At 38.3% G+C, this 12,475-nt stretch overlaps 1 protein-coding gene across 4 annotated transcripts in view; it reads left to right on the top strand.

Moving 5' to 3' along the window:
* The window catches only part of UGGT1 (UDP-glucose glycoprotein glucosyltransferase 1), a 46,151-nt gene that overhangs the window by 15,061 nt on the left and 18,615 nt on the right, over positions 1-12,475 (top strand). For 3 of the 4 annotated variants that reach the window (XR_011049891.1, XM_068421056.1, XM_068421058.1), the window contains exons 13-26: positions 907-998; positions 1,667-1,817; positions 2,087-2,206; positions 3,344-3,429; positions 3,884-4,019; positions 4,371-4,502; positions 6,239-6,403; positions 6,623-6,743; positions 7,539-7,637; positions 9,021-9,044; positions 9,521-9,615; positions 10,277-10,483; positions 11,083-11,214; positions 11,816-11,946. Coding sequence is in view for 3 of the 4 variants with exons in the window: in XM_068421056.1 (XP_068277157.1) it covers positions 907-998; positions 1,667-1,817; positions 2,087-2,206; positions 3,344-3,429; positions 3,884-4,019; positions 4,371-4,502; positions 6,239-6,403; positions 6,623-6,743; positions 7,539-7,637; positions 9,021-9,044; positions 9,521-9,615; positions 10,277-10,483; positions 11,083-11,214; positions 11,816-11,946 (1,691 nt within the window). In the remaining variant the exon portion in view is untranslated. The remainder of the gene's footprint in view (positions 1-906; positions 999-1,666; positions 1,818-2,086; positions 2,207-3,343; positions 3,430-3,883; positions 4,020-4,370; positions 4,503-6,238; positions 6,404-6,622; positions 6,744-7,538; positions 7,638-9,020; positions 9,045-9,520; positions 9,616-10,276; positions 10,484-11,082; positions 11,215-11,815; positions 11,947-12,475) is intronic. The other variant, XM_068421057.1, reaches the window with a different exon arrangement.

Here is a 12,475-nt window from a genome sequence, read left to right as displayed (position 1 = left end):
TTTTAGTTAATAAAATATAGAAATTCTTCCTGAGTAGATGCTGCTTTCCTGTTCTTGGTACTTCATATGGTACTTTGCTATTCCTCTGTTTGCTTTGCTCACATTCTTAATGATGTTAGTGTTTTTAAATACCCCAATACTATGTTTCTCCTTCAGTGTTCATCATGCCTCTTAATAGAATTTTGTAGCTGGTACTGCAAAACAAAAATGACATTGCTTTCTTCCAATACCTCCTAAGTTTTTAAACAGAACTTTTCATGCTAGAGTTGGGAAATTTGCTTCAGGAGGTCTGTGTTTTATTCACCTCTCCTGATTCAAAATTGTTCTGTGTGATGGTGCGTCAATTCAGGGGCAAGCACCCATTGAAATAGAGTACTGCTTAGAGGTACTTGGAAAAACTTCCAAAATATTGATAAGACTTTTTCCATTTGCGTGCTGCCTGATTTTGGGGAGATCAGACTACAATGGCAGCTCATCTACTATGACATATGACATAGCCACGCAATATCCAGCAGTCTAAGTCTGTTCTGCCCTAAGACAGGTAACTGGATGCTATTTGTCCATCTACTTTGTGGGCTGTCAGCTAAAAAAAAATTAAATTACTTATCTCAAGCATTTCTAATTATTTAATCTGAGTATATTTAACAAGTCTACTCAGGGACTCAATGCACCACTGAATTGTGTAGAAACAAACAGAAGTCCCATTTACAGAATGCACTATGCACTAAATAGCTTCAATTGTTTTTTCCTCTGGTAGGGATATCCGCACAAAGTCAGCAAAGACTGTAGCTGAGAAGTAATGTAATGCAATAAGGGAGATAAAATCTACAACTTTGACACATTAAACTCTCTAGTAATTTTTTTCTGTGCGGGGCATTCTTCTAACGGCCTTCTACTTTCTTTCAGTACTTCAAAGGAACACTAGGATTACAACCAGGAGATTCTGCCCTGTTCATCAACGGACTACATATTGATTTAGACACTCAGGACATATTTAGGTAGGAATGTTTTCTTTTTCAGAATAATTGTATGCTGTTTAGGAGCTTGCATCCTGCTTGTGCATAGATAATAAAGTCATTTAGACAGTTTTGAACCTTCTTCACAAAGTCCATATCTAGACTAGGTTTAATTGTTAAGTACTGGAAAAGGCAAATCGTGGTTCCTTCTCTTATGCAAGTGCATTTCTAACCAAAAAGCTGATATGAAAACTGGAATACCCTTGAAGACTGGAATGGGAAGTCACCTTTGTACTGTTCTTTTGATCTGTGCTGTGACTAGCAAGATTTTGGTCGCTGAGACTGTCAACATACAGATTTTGTTCTGAAGACAGCAGACTGATTCTGAAAGGATAAACCACTGTAAAGTCTTCACCTGAAAACCACCCTATATCTTTGTCAAGACTGGTTTCAATAATATGGAACTGAAATTACATATGTATGTCGTGCTTTAGTTATCTTGATTTAATGTAGGTTTTCCTACAAATATAATTGAATAGGTTTAAGTTACCTGAAGTTTCTTAGGACAGTTAAAAAAAAAGGTGATAAATAAGAAGTAATGCACAGACATGACAGACTTGTTTATACCCTTCATCTGTTAACCCTTAGGATAAGAGCGGGGTATTTGCTGTGTCTTTAAATTTCAACAACATTTTTTCTTTTCCTTCCAGCTTGATTGATGTGCTACGCAATGAAGCCCGTGTTATGGAAGGCCTGCACAGCTTAGGAATCGAGGGTCTTTCCTTGCACAATGTTCTGAAGTTGAACATCCAGCCATCAGATTCGGACTATGCTGTGGACATCAGAAGCCCTGCTATTTCAGTGCGTATGGTTTTACATTAAGGAATATCTTTGCCGTTGGGCAGTGCATTCTTAAGCTGTCAGGGGAACTTTTGTTCTTATCTCACAATCAGCTCTGAAACTGCAGTGAAGGAAAACAGTGAGGCTGTAACTATAATCAGCTCTTTTTAAAAAGCTTAGCTTTTTAATCATACAGCTCTCAATATAGTGTCTGATTGTAAAATATTTTACAGTCTCAGACTCGAGCAGGAGGACTGTCAATCATTTAAATGCCTTTATTTTTTTCTTAGTGGATCAACAATCTTGAAGTTGACAGTCGGTATAATTCCTGGCCTTCCAACGTGCAAGAACTGCTGCGTCCCACGTTTCCAGGCGTGATCAGACAGATTAGAAAAAACTTCCATAATTTTGTAAGTAGTAATCTGACTAGAAATTAAACGTGCATTTCTTTCAACAGCAGGGCCATAGGCTTTTGCAACGTACCTACGTATATGCTGGATTCCCTGTCACTTAAATACCTTGAGATAGGATGCTTTTCTAAAAGGTTTTGTTGTACCTGCACTAGTAAGTTATGGCTGAGATTCAGAGGTTACTGAGCCTGATTCCCTGGCATCTATTAGATGCCACAAATTGCTTCATCAATGGAAAAAGCTATCACCTGACAAGTGAGAATTTGGTGCATTTTAACTTAGTGATAATACCTGAAGTTGGTTAATGAAATCCCTGAGATTTGTTAATTAGTATCTTCTTAACAGGGTTAAGACCAACTTCAGTTGTTTCAGTTAGAAAGCGTTCTTGCACCAAGATTTCAAAAGATGATCATCAGTCTTCAGCTTAATCCTGGGTGTCCTTTTAGTCTCTAGGTAAACTACTTAAAGTTAGATCTAATAAGGAGTTTGTAAATGCTGTAGTGTAACTCTTGTCATGTGGCAGAGTGGCCCTACAGAAAAAAGGACTCCTCTGGTTAGTGGCAAATAGGGACTTGAACCACCTCAAGCTGTGGGAGCATTAATGTGTTCTCTTTCTGTGGAGTTCGGTACTTTTAACATTGAAATTATTCAATGAAAAGGCAACGCTTGGCATGAATAAAGGGCCCTACATTCATTCTGAATGGCCCAGTTCTGTCTGGGTTTGGGCTTGCTCTGACAATGCCTGAGCAGCATCGGCTCTCCAGGGGGCTGAGCAGAGCAATGCTGTGTCCCTCAGCTCTGACAAATGCCTGTCTCCCATGCACATCTTCCTGGGTGGATCTGTGTACGTGCAGAGGCAGAAGCCGAGATGCCAGGGGATGCTGAAGTTAAGATACAAATTACGAAAGGAGTCTGGTCTCTTCTGGTTAAAGGAGTGGTTTAGACTGGGTATTTTAAATAACGGACTTAAGACTTTAGAAGAAACTATTATTTAGTGGGCCTCGTGTCCCTGACAGTGTGTAAAATAGGACTGATGATAATTCTGCACTGAGGCATGAATGAAGCTATCTCTAACCAAAAACCTGTATCTTGACTTCTTAAGGGAATAGAAACTTTTCCCTTGCCATTTGTATACAGGTGCTGATAGTAGATCCTACTCACGAGACCACAGCAGAATTACTGAATGTGGCAGAGATGTTCTTCAGTAACCACATCCCACTGAGGTAATTGCTGTGTTTTAACGGGAATTTTTTTACATCAAATTTATTTTTGTGACTCTTGCAATTGTAAAATTCCCATTGCTAGGACACTGTAGAAATGTTAGATATCTTGTTGGTGGTGGTTGGGAAGGGGATTTACTAAATACTGTTTCTTAATTAATTTTTTTAAAAAATAACTTTAGCTACTAGCAAAACAGAGTTCAGTTTCTTTAACAGTCCAAAGGAAACTTAAAGCAAGTACTTTGGATGAAAGAGAGATGAAAAGCAAGATTCTGATGGACTCATCATTAGAGATTATACATCTAAGTCTGATTCCTGGCCGCTCTGCTCAAAATCTTATCAGTCCATTCCAGAAAAAGCCTTTGTCTAAGATGATGATCATAGCTGGCAGTTCTGTGAAGAGTTGATTATTAATTAATATAACAGATTCATGATCTGGGGATTTGTTTGATTGCAGGATAGGACTAGTCTTTGTGGTTAATGACTCGGAGGATGTTGATGGACTTCAGGATCCTGGTGTTGCTCTCCTTAGGGTATACAATTATGTGGCACAAGAAATGGACAATAATTATGCTTTCCAGACTGTCATGTCTGTGAGTATTCATTTAAAAGGGAAATTAACGTCTTAATATTTTCCATGTATGTAACAGTATGTTCATGTGCTAATTAAAGATGCAAGTTATTATTTAAAGAAATAAATTATATTTATCTCCTTATCTCCTTCCAGTCTCACTGGAATGACTACGAGGTAAAGCAAGATAATTATAAGAGCTACAAGTGCTTAGGAGCTGTTATTGAAGCTAATAAATATGAAAATATGTTTTGCAATCTGGCTGTTAATGCCTTATAATTACTGGAATACAGGTGACAGGTCAACTTACCTTTGGTAAGGACAGAAGTTTTACAGTTGCAGCTGTGAACTTGTATTTGTATCCGTCTTTCAGATATATAACAAAGTAAAAACGGGAGATCAGCTGAAAGTGGAGCATGTGGTTAGTGTTCTTGAGAAACAGTATCCTTACGTGGAAGTCAACAGCATTCTGGGTATTGATTCTGCCTATGATCAAAACAGAAAGGTAAGAATTCATCAAACAGAGCTTTTTTCACTTTTTTTGCTTCAACACCATTTTGAAAATATAGTTAAGTACAATTTCTTGATCCAATTCTCCTACTAACCAGGTAGCTATTTTGTTATCACATCGGGTGACTTTTAGTAATACCTTAGTAAGTATTTATGTTCAGCACAAAGCTTTATATAATATACATAATATATAAAACATATTGTAATATATATTTTTTAAAAACTATGTGTGTAGTACCAGAACCAAGATAACTTTCTTGTGACTTGTAAGTCATGCTTTCATTCTGGTATGCAGGCTTTAGTAGAGTTTAAAGTTGCTTGAAAAAGATCAAGGTGATGGAACGGTTCATAAGAAAACCAAGGGGCTTCATGTCTGGGAGGGATTGGTGTGGGTTTTCTTTATTGGTATTTGAATGCTGTGTGAGATAAAGTAATGATGATGAATTCAAAATGCCTTTCCTATAGCAAGGCATTCAACAATCTTCCTCAAATAATTTCTTAAAGTTATTTTTAGGGTTGATACTTTTCTGTATGGAGAAAACTGGGAGAGCAAATCACTATTGGATCACTTATACATGAGATGAAATAGCTTTTATTTGGGGTTCTATAGGGGGATGGTTATGTATTTTTGTTGCATATTCTAAAAGAAAGAATAAAAATTCTGTCTACAATAGCTCTGTAACACAGATGATACTGCCTACATCTGTAAATGTGAGGAATGTGGTCAGGGTTATGTGAACAGGCTCATATGCACACACACTTTCCATCTTCTGGTGTAGGAAAGTGAAGGGGAAAGCATTTTGAGGAAATCAAAACCCATAAAAATAAGGCAGACATTTTTGTGTGACAGGAGAGTCCTTTTCAGTTTACATACTAGACACCAAATCAAGTGCAAACAAAACAAAAGCAACAACCATCCCCCCTAGAAACTCCTAACCCGTGCAAAGTGCTCTCCTCCAGAAGACCTGAGAGGCCACTCTGGAGGCCTTGCTGCAGCTGGTGTACCCGACACCACTCAGCACAACCACACCGTAAAGCATTTCGAGCCTTGGGATAAGGAAGGAGGCCTTTAGAAAGAGCTTCATCTCCATATAAAGGACACAAGCTAAAACAATGCTGAGGACTTTTTCATGTGATCTCAGCTTTGTGATATTTGTGTCCTTAAAAGGTCTTGAAAGCCCTCAACAAGGTCCTCTAAACAGTAGAATTGGATTAACTTCTGTCTGTAACAGAGTATCAATAATGATGGTGCATTTTGCAGTGGTTACATGAAATGAGGAAATTTATCTTGACATAATAACCCCCTCCCTGAAAATGGAATGTTTTTTTCACAATTGTAAGAAACATGTTCTTAAGAAATAAAAAGAAAAAACCACTACCCTGTCTTAGGTTGCAGCTATCAACGCTTGCATTGCATTTGCTTCCATATGGAAAGTTGGATTTCCTGTTGTGCATTTTTTCCTATTACCAGAAAGTGCTCATTGAAATTAATTTATTTACAGTACGAACGTAATGGAATATTTTGCACTTCTGTATTATGAAGTAACTTCTTTTTGCTTTGAAACTCTGAAAGACAAGGATATCTTGTGCATGTAAGATACAGAAAGTGTCTTATGCACTGCATAAAATTAATATTCTTAGTGTGCTTACAAAATACTTGTGTGGATATTGCATGGAAACCCTTGTGGTAATGGGCTGACGTGGTAAAGCTCCTTCTTTCCCTGTATTTAGGCAGCCAGAGGTTACTATGAGCAAACGGGTGTAGGTCCCCTCCCTGTTGTGCTGTTCAACGGAATGCCTTTTCAAAAAGATCAGCTGGATCCTGACGACCTAGAAACCGTGACAATGCACAAAATCCTGGAAACCACAAGCATCTACCAGCGAGCTGTGTACCTGGTAGGTGCTGAGTTCAGCTGTGACTTTAGAGAGAAACAAGATTGGGAAAAACTGATCAAAACTCCCTGAATCTGTAATACCCAAGGCAACTTAACTTGCATCATTTCTTGGTTTGTTTTTCTGTTGTTGCAGGTTTTTGGGAGTTTGTTTTGATTGAAGTTATCTAAGGCAAATATACATGTGAAATAATGAATATTGCTTCTCTCTTCTTTCCTTCAGGGTGAACTATCTAATGACCAAGATGTGGTGGAGTATATCATGAACCAGCCTAATGTTGTTCCAAGAATTAACTCAAGGATCTTAATGCCTGACAGAGAGTACCTAGATCTGACAGGAATGAGTAAGGGATGCTTTTAATTGCATTAAACCTGAAGGATCTAAGGCAAAGACTTTTGCTGTCCTAACAGAGAGCTCTAGTGGGAAAGTATTAACAGCACCCCAAGTGATGTTCTAGCCCTGGTGCTGGGGGAGATGTTATGTACAATAACAACATGAATGTCTACAGATTTTTCAAAACAGGAATTTGTTTTGATTTTATACAAACCTTTAGGGGAATATGACTCATGAAGTTGAGAAATTAGCAATGCTAGCAAAAGCCAAGAACAGTCATATAATGTATAAAGCAACAGCTTGTTTCTTATTTCTAACCTTATTTTGAGCAGAGATTGACAGTCATCTCTGGAATTACTTAAGATTTGTTGTGTCATATATCTCAGCAGAACTTTTCATGGCTAAATGTATTAACACCCGACGCAGCGACTCTGCAGTATGACAGTATTGCAAACTAATTTTTGAGTTGCTTGAAAAACAGTAACACAGTGGATTTTAAAATGTATATTACTTACATAAATTAACTTCAACTAAGTGAGACTTGAACAGTCCTTTCATCTGACTTCTGCATTTCAAATATGCAATGTAGTTATTAATGTAACTTACAAGACAACAATGTAACTTATGAAACAATAAAAATATATTCCTCAGCTTATTATATATTAGCAGTGGAAATGAGACATCAAAAGCAGTATCACGAGGAACAAATGGGATATGTTCTTACTGTTCTGGTAGCAGTAGTGATTTTTCTTTCATTTTACGTAGAGTAGTTTGCTTTGACATCTAATACTTTTTCTCTTCTCAGACAACTTTTACGTGGATGACTTTGCTCGATTTACCATGTTGGAATCCAAAGACAAGACAGCTGCTGTCGCAAACAGCATGACCTACTTAACAAAGAAAGGTAACATCTGCAGTGGATTATGAACCCAAATCTAATCTTATGTGTGTTTCCAAGCGTATACACGGTACCCAACACACGCATTGAGCCTTGTTCAGGCCTGTGGGTAATGGCGCAAGCTAAGTCTTAAAAAGAAAGATTTTTTTGTAAGGCATGGCATCTACACGGAACAAGAATGCTCCCCTCTTTAAACCCAGCCTTCAATGAATAATGAAGCCCCACCCAACCTGCTCTTGCCATATTGCAAATGACCACCAGAAGAGCAGCAATGTAAGCTCTGACCTTGCAGTGACACTGACTAGAAAAATCAATTCTAGTCTAGCTAGAAGGCGACCTAGCTCTCGGGTCTCATAATTCAAAATTACTAAAAGTTACATGGATTCAGAAGAAAATTGTTATTGCCCATTATATAAGACAACACCTAATGTGGTCTGTGCTGTTTTTATTTCCCCAGTGCACGTACTGCTTTTTCAATGATAGTGCAGTTTTATTAGTTATACGTAAAGTCTCCTGTTAGTGTTAAAACTCAGCTGTACTGCTAATGCATGCACAGACATAATACAGACCTTAATCAGGCCTTTCTTGTATCCATTTCAGTTAGGAATCATAAATAAGCTGCTGTCATTTGAACCAGTTCCTCTTGTTCCTGTCTGCTGTACTAGACTCTCACAAGTTTCCCCAGTACTATCTCCAGTCACTGCTACCTGCATGCACTGCCTGAAATGTTCCCATTGCTCCTTCTGTCTCATATTTGCCCTTGGTTTGTGTTCAGTCACTTAGATCTGAACAAGTGTCTTGTTTTCCCTTTGTAGAGTATTAATTAAACCTACACCTCCGCACACTCATTTGAAAGCGTGCATGAATTTGCAATCCCATGGCTTGACAGTTTTGGGTCACTGCCCCTTCTGTCACTTAAGATATTTAATAACTAGTATCTAGTTACAGTAATGCTGTAGCACATTTATTTTCTAAAATAATAGGAAAGTTAGACATATTGCTGGCTCAGCAACAGTACTGAAATAGCACTGTCATGCGAGTTTTTAAAGAGGGAAGATAACAGAAATGGTTAACATCCAAGTCATAATGGCATGGTGGTTTTTGCAAATGGTCTTCAGAATGATGCCTTCACGGTATGGTATGAAACTGGTAATATATACTATAATTAGTGCTGTAGCATGAAAATAAAGCATCAATCTATTTGAGGGGAAGAAAAAGGCAAAGCTTATTCTAATAAAATCGTCACAAACTTGTTGCTTGTTTGACTTGAACTTTAGTTACTCAGTTATGCCCAGTACAGTGCTGCAGCTTCTTGGTACACATTGGGATTACTATAAAGTTATTAACGTCTCTCTCCTTTCCCCCCTTTCCTTTCTGCTTTTTGACCAGGAATGTCTTCCAAGGAGATCTATGGTAACTCATGCTTTAGCATTTCATATGTTGCTGTTCTGGGATGTTCTGGTTCCTTTATAACATTGGCTTTAGAACCAGCAGGAAATGAAGAAAGCTGTTTAAATGCATGTTTGCTTCAGCACTTTTTTCTCTGTACAAAACTGATTTTGTGAACTAACAGCTTCAGTACAAAGAAGCGGTATGTCTGTGCCCTAGCTGGAAACTGTAAGTGATCCATAGGTTCCTTAGAAACAGAGGTGCATGCTGTCCCATGTGGGTTTTCTGAATGAGGTAAATGAAACCTAATATAATACCAATACTATTATTCTTGTCTTGCCAGACTTCATAGCTTAGCTTCATCCATATCTTCCCTATGTAATTTTCTTTTTTTTGAAACCTTTGCATGTGCATCATATTTCTCCTCCAAACGAGGAAAAATTGAAACTTTCTTTCCCTTCACCCTCAAACTTTTCCCACTCTTTTTTTGTTAATTGCAGATGATTCCTTTGTTAGACCAGTTACTTTTTGGATTGTTGGTGATTTTGATAAACCTTCAGGGAGGCAATTGTTGTATGATGCAATTAAACATCAGGTAGGTAATGTCCTCATTTGAATGGGTTACCAGTGGTAACAAAGCAGTAGGTAAAGGCTTGAAAAACACAGGTTGTGCTTCTTCCTGTTGTATGAGCTGAGGAGATTGGTTCTCCCTGCAGGGTCTCTAATATCCAGCCTCGTCTTGTTTGTAGGGGCTAGAATATTGCTGACCTTCTTGTACGAGGACAGAATCTCCTCTTGGCACTAAGCTAATATAATAAAGAAAAGATGTTCTTTTAAGCCCATGGTTCTAAATTGAAGATGTCTGCGTTTTGGTTTGGAGATGAATGTGAGAGCATTACTCACTGCTCTCATTTGTTCCAGGAAGACAAGTGGATCACAAAAATAGACAGCTTATTCCTAAATCACTGTTTTGCCAGACCTCTGAGTGGTGGCTGTGGTCCTATGTCTCTTATATAGCACAGTATTATCTAGAAGAGTCCTGTCACAGTGGTGCTTATACATAAACTGAATACTTGATGCTAAATTAGTTCATTTATCCTTTTAACATTGTGCTGTTATTTACCTGATTTGGAATCTGATTTTCTGGTAAAGAAATACAAAGCTTTTGATACAGAGTTTATTAAAATAGACCTATTCTTCTCAGTTAAAACATATCTGAAATCTAAAACTTTCCTAATGCATATTTTGTTAAACAGAAATCCAGCAATAATGTTCGAATTAGCATGATTAATAATCCTAGTGAAGATCCAAACAGCCAAAATACACGTATTGCTAAAGCCATCTGGGCAGCTCTGCAGACACAAACGTCAAACAACGCCAAGAACTTCATCACCAAAATGGCAAAAGAAGAAACTGCAAAGGCACTAGAGGCAGGAGCCGACATCTTAGAATTTGCTGTTGGGGTAAGCATGTTTGCTGGTATTTACAAAGGCAGGGTACTTTGCTTGGCCCTCTAGTGCATTTTTTAGTGTAATATGTTCATATGCAAAAGATACAGTTCTGGTTATGTTGGGGGGTTTTTGCTCCGAAAGGTAAACTTACCTAAATATAACAGTCCATCTAAAAATAAAGTAAATCTTCATATACATCAAAGCTGCATACCTTTGAAAGTCAAAAGGAATGCAGATTCATGGATCTGTTCAAGTGAGTCACTTGTTTCTTGGGGGTTAAGAGAAAACTATAATCTTTTTAAAAAGCTGAGAAAAAATTACGTTTCTGAAAGTAGGTTTAAAAAAGTCAAGCAAGAATCACTTAAGAACAAAAGAATGGAACAACTGGTCTAAGTAGCAACAATTACTAGGGCTGTGACCCTTCACATCATAAATGTTTGAAGGTGACGAGCAAGAACTAGGTTTAAGACCACAAAGAAAAGGGGCCTGGGGATAAATTTTAGCAAGATATAAAGATGTTCTTGAATGGAAACAAAAAAGGTGCATTTAAAAGTAGTGTGCAGAAGTATACTTTTCTTCACGTTTCAATGTCAAGTATTCTTTCCTTTCAGGGTATGGATATCAATATTTTCAAAGAAGCCTTTGAGTCTCCCAAGGTGGATTTTGTTCTGTCCCACGCTATCTATTGCAGAGACGTTCTAAAGCTGAAGAAGGGGCAGAGGGCTGTGATCAGCAATGGAAGGGTGAGCTCAATCCACATACAGTAAGACAGAGATTCCACATGGGGGAAGGAAGCAGACCTTGAGCAGCAGAGTCTAGGGATCAGACACAGAGTCTCACCCTTCTTTAGGCCTCGGCAGTCTTTAGGACCACTTCCAGTTTGATTTCCTCAGACCTGCAGTGACCTTTTCTTTGTACTGTGTGCAGTTAGTTCGTGTTTTGCACAAATTCAGATCTCCCAATAACAGTTGCTTTTGTGTTGGCAGTGAATTGAGTCCAGGGGTGTAAAGGGATGATAAATTTGAAAGATTGTTTGCCCAATCAACTGCTTCAGTTGTTTGGGCAAAATGCTGCTATATCTGGCCCTGGTTAAGGTGCCTTGGTCTCTTCCAGCTGCAAACCAAGCATTTAGTGAACATTTTAAGCATGCATTTTATGCCTTAGTCTGGGAATCTTGGCTGTAAGTAGCCAGACTTATCTGTTAAACTCTGCTGCCACTGACATTAATATCAGCCTAAACAGTTGATGCCCACCGAGACTGGGCTGGAGTATTTATTTAATACATCTTTGAATTTTGTTTCAGTGTAGCCTTTACCTAATAATGCTGATCCTGCTTTTTTGTAGATTATTGGCCCATTAGAGGATGGCGAGATGTTCAATCAGGATGATTTTCATCTCCTTGAGAATATCATACTAAAGACATCAGGACAGAAAATCAAGTCTCAGATTCAGCAGCTGGGATTTGAAGAAGATCTGTAAGTAAACGTGCAGAGGCTTACAAAGAAGTGGTGGTACTCTGATAACAGGACTTTCTGCAGCCTGGAGAAAGCTTTATCAAGTACACACTGGTCAGGTGCTATGAACAAACATGCATGTGTTCATATGGTCAAGGCTCAGCTGTTCAGAGGGGCAAGTGCGAAAGGAAAAAGATGTACGTTATCTTTATTGGGTTTAAAGCGCTTTAGTGACTTTTTTGTAGTTCACAATCTCCTGGAGGTATGGAGCTGTAACTGCATCTCCCAGATTCAGGAAGCAGCTCTGAGAGCACTGGCAACCCCTGCTATGGTACTGTCCTCAGAGTTGATCGTTCTTGATTTGTTATCTATATCTAGTAGCAGCCTGCCATGGCTTGTCTCTTACCTCGTAACAGAGGTTAGAAGAGTTGTGTTGGCTGGAGCCTCACTGACAAGCAGCAAGAAACTGGGAAAGTGCCCAAGTCTGTAGGAATTTACTATAGAACCGTTCAAGTGAACATGAAACTGTGTTGGTACTCACTGAGATAGT

The sequence above is a fragment of the Nyctibius grandis genome, chromosome 32 (genome assembly GCF_013368605.1).
Source record: "Nyctibius grandis isolate bNycGra1 chromosome 32, bNycGra1.pri, whole genome shotgun sequence".
Classification (NCBI taxonomy): Eukaryota; Metazoa; Chordata; class Aves; order Nyctibiiformes; family Nyctibiidae; genus Nyctibius; species Nyctibius grandis.
This window is presented reverse-complemented; position numbering and strand designations above follow the sequence as displayed.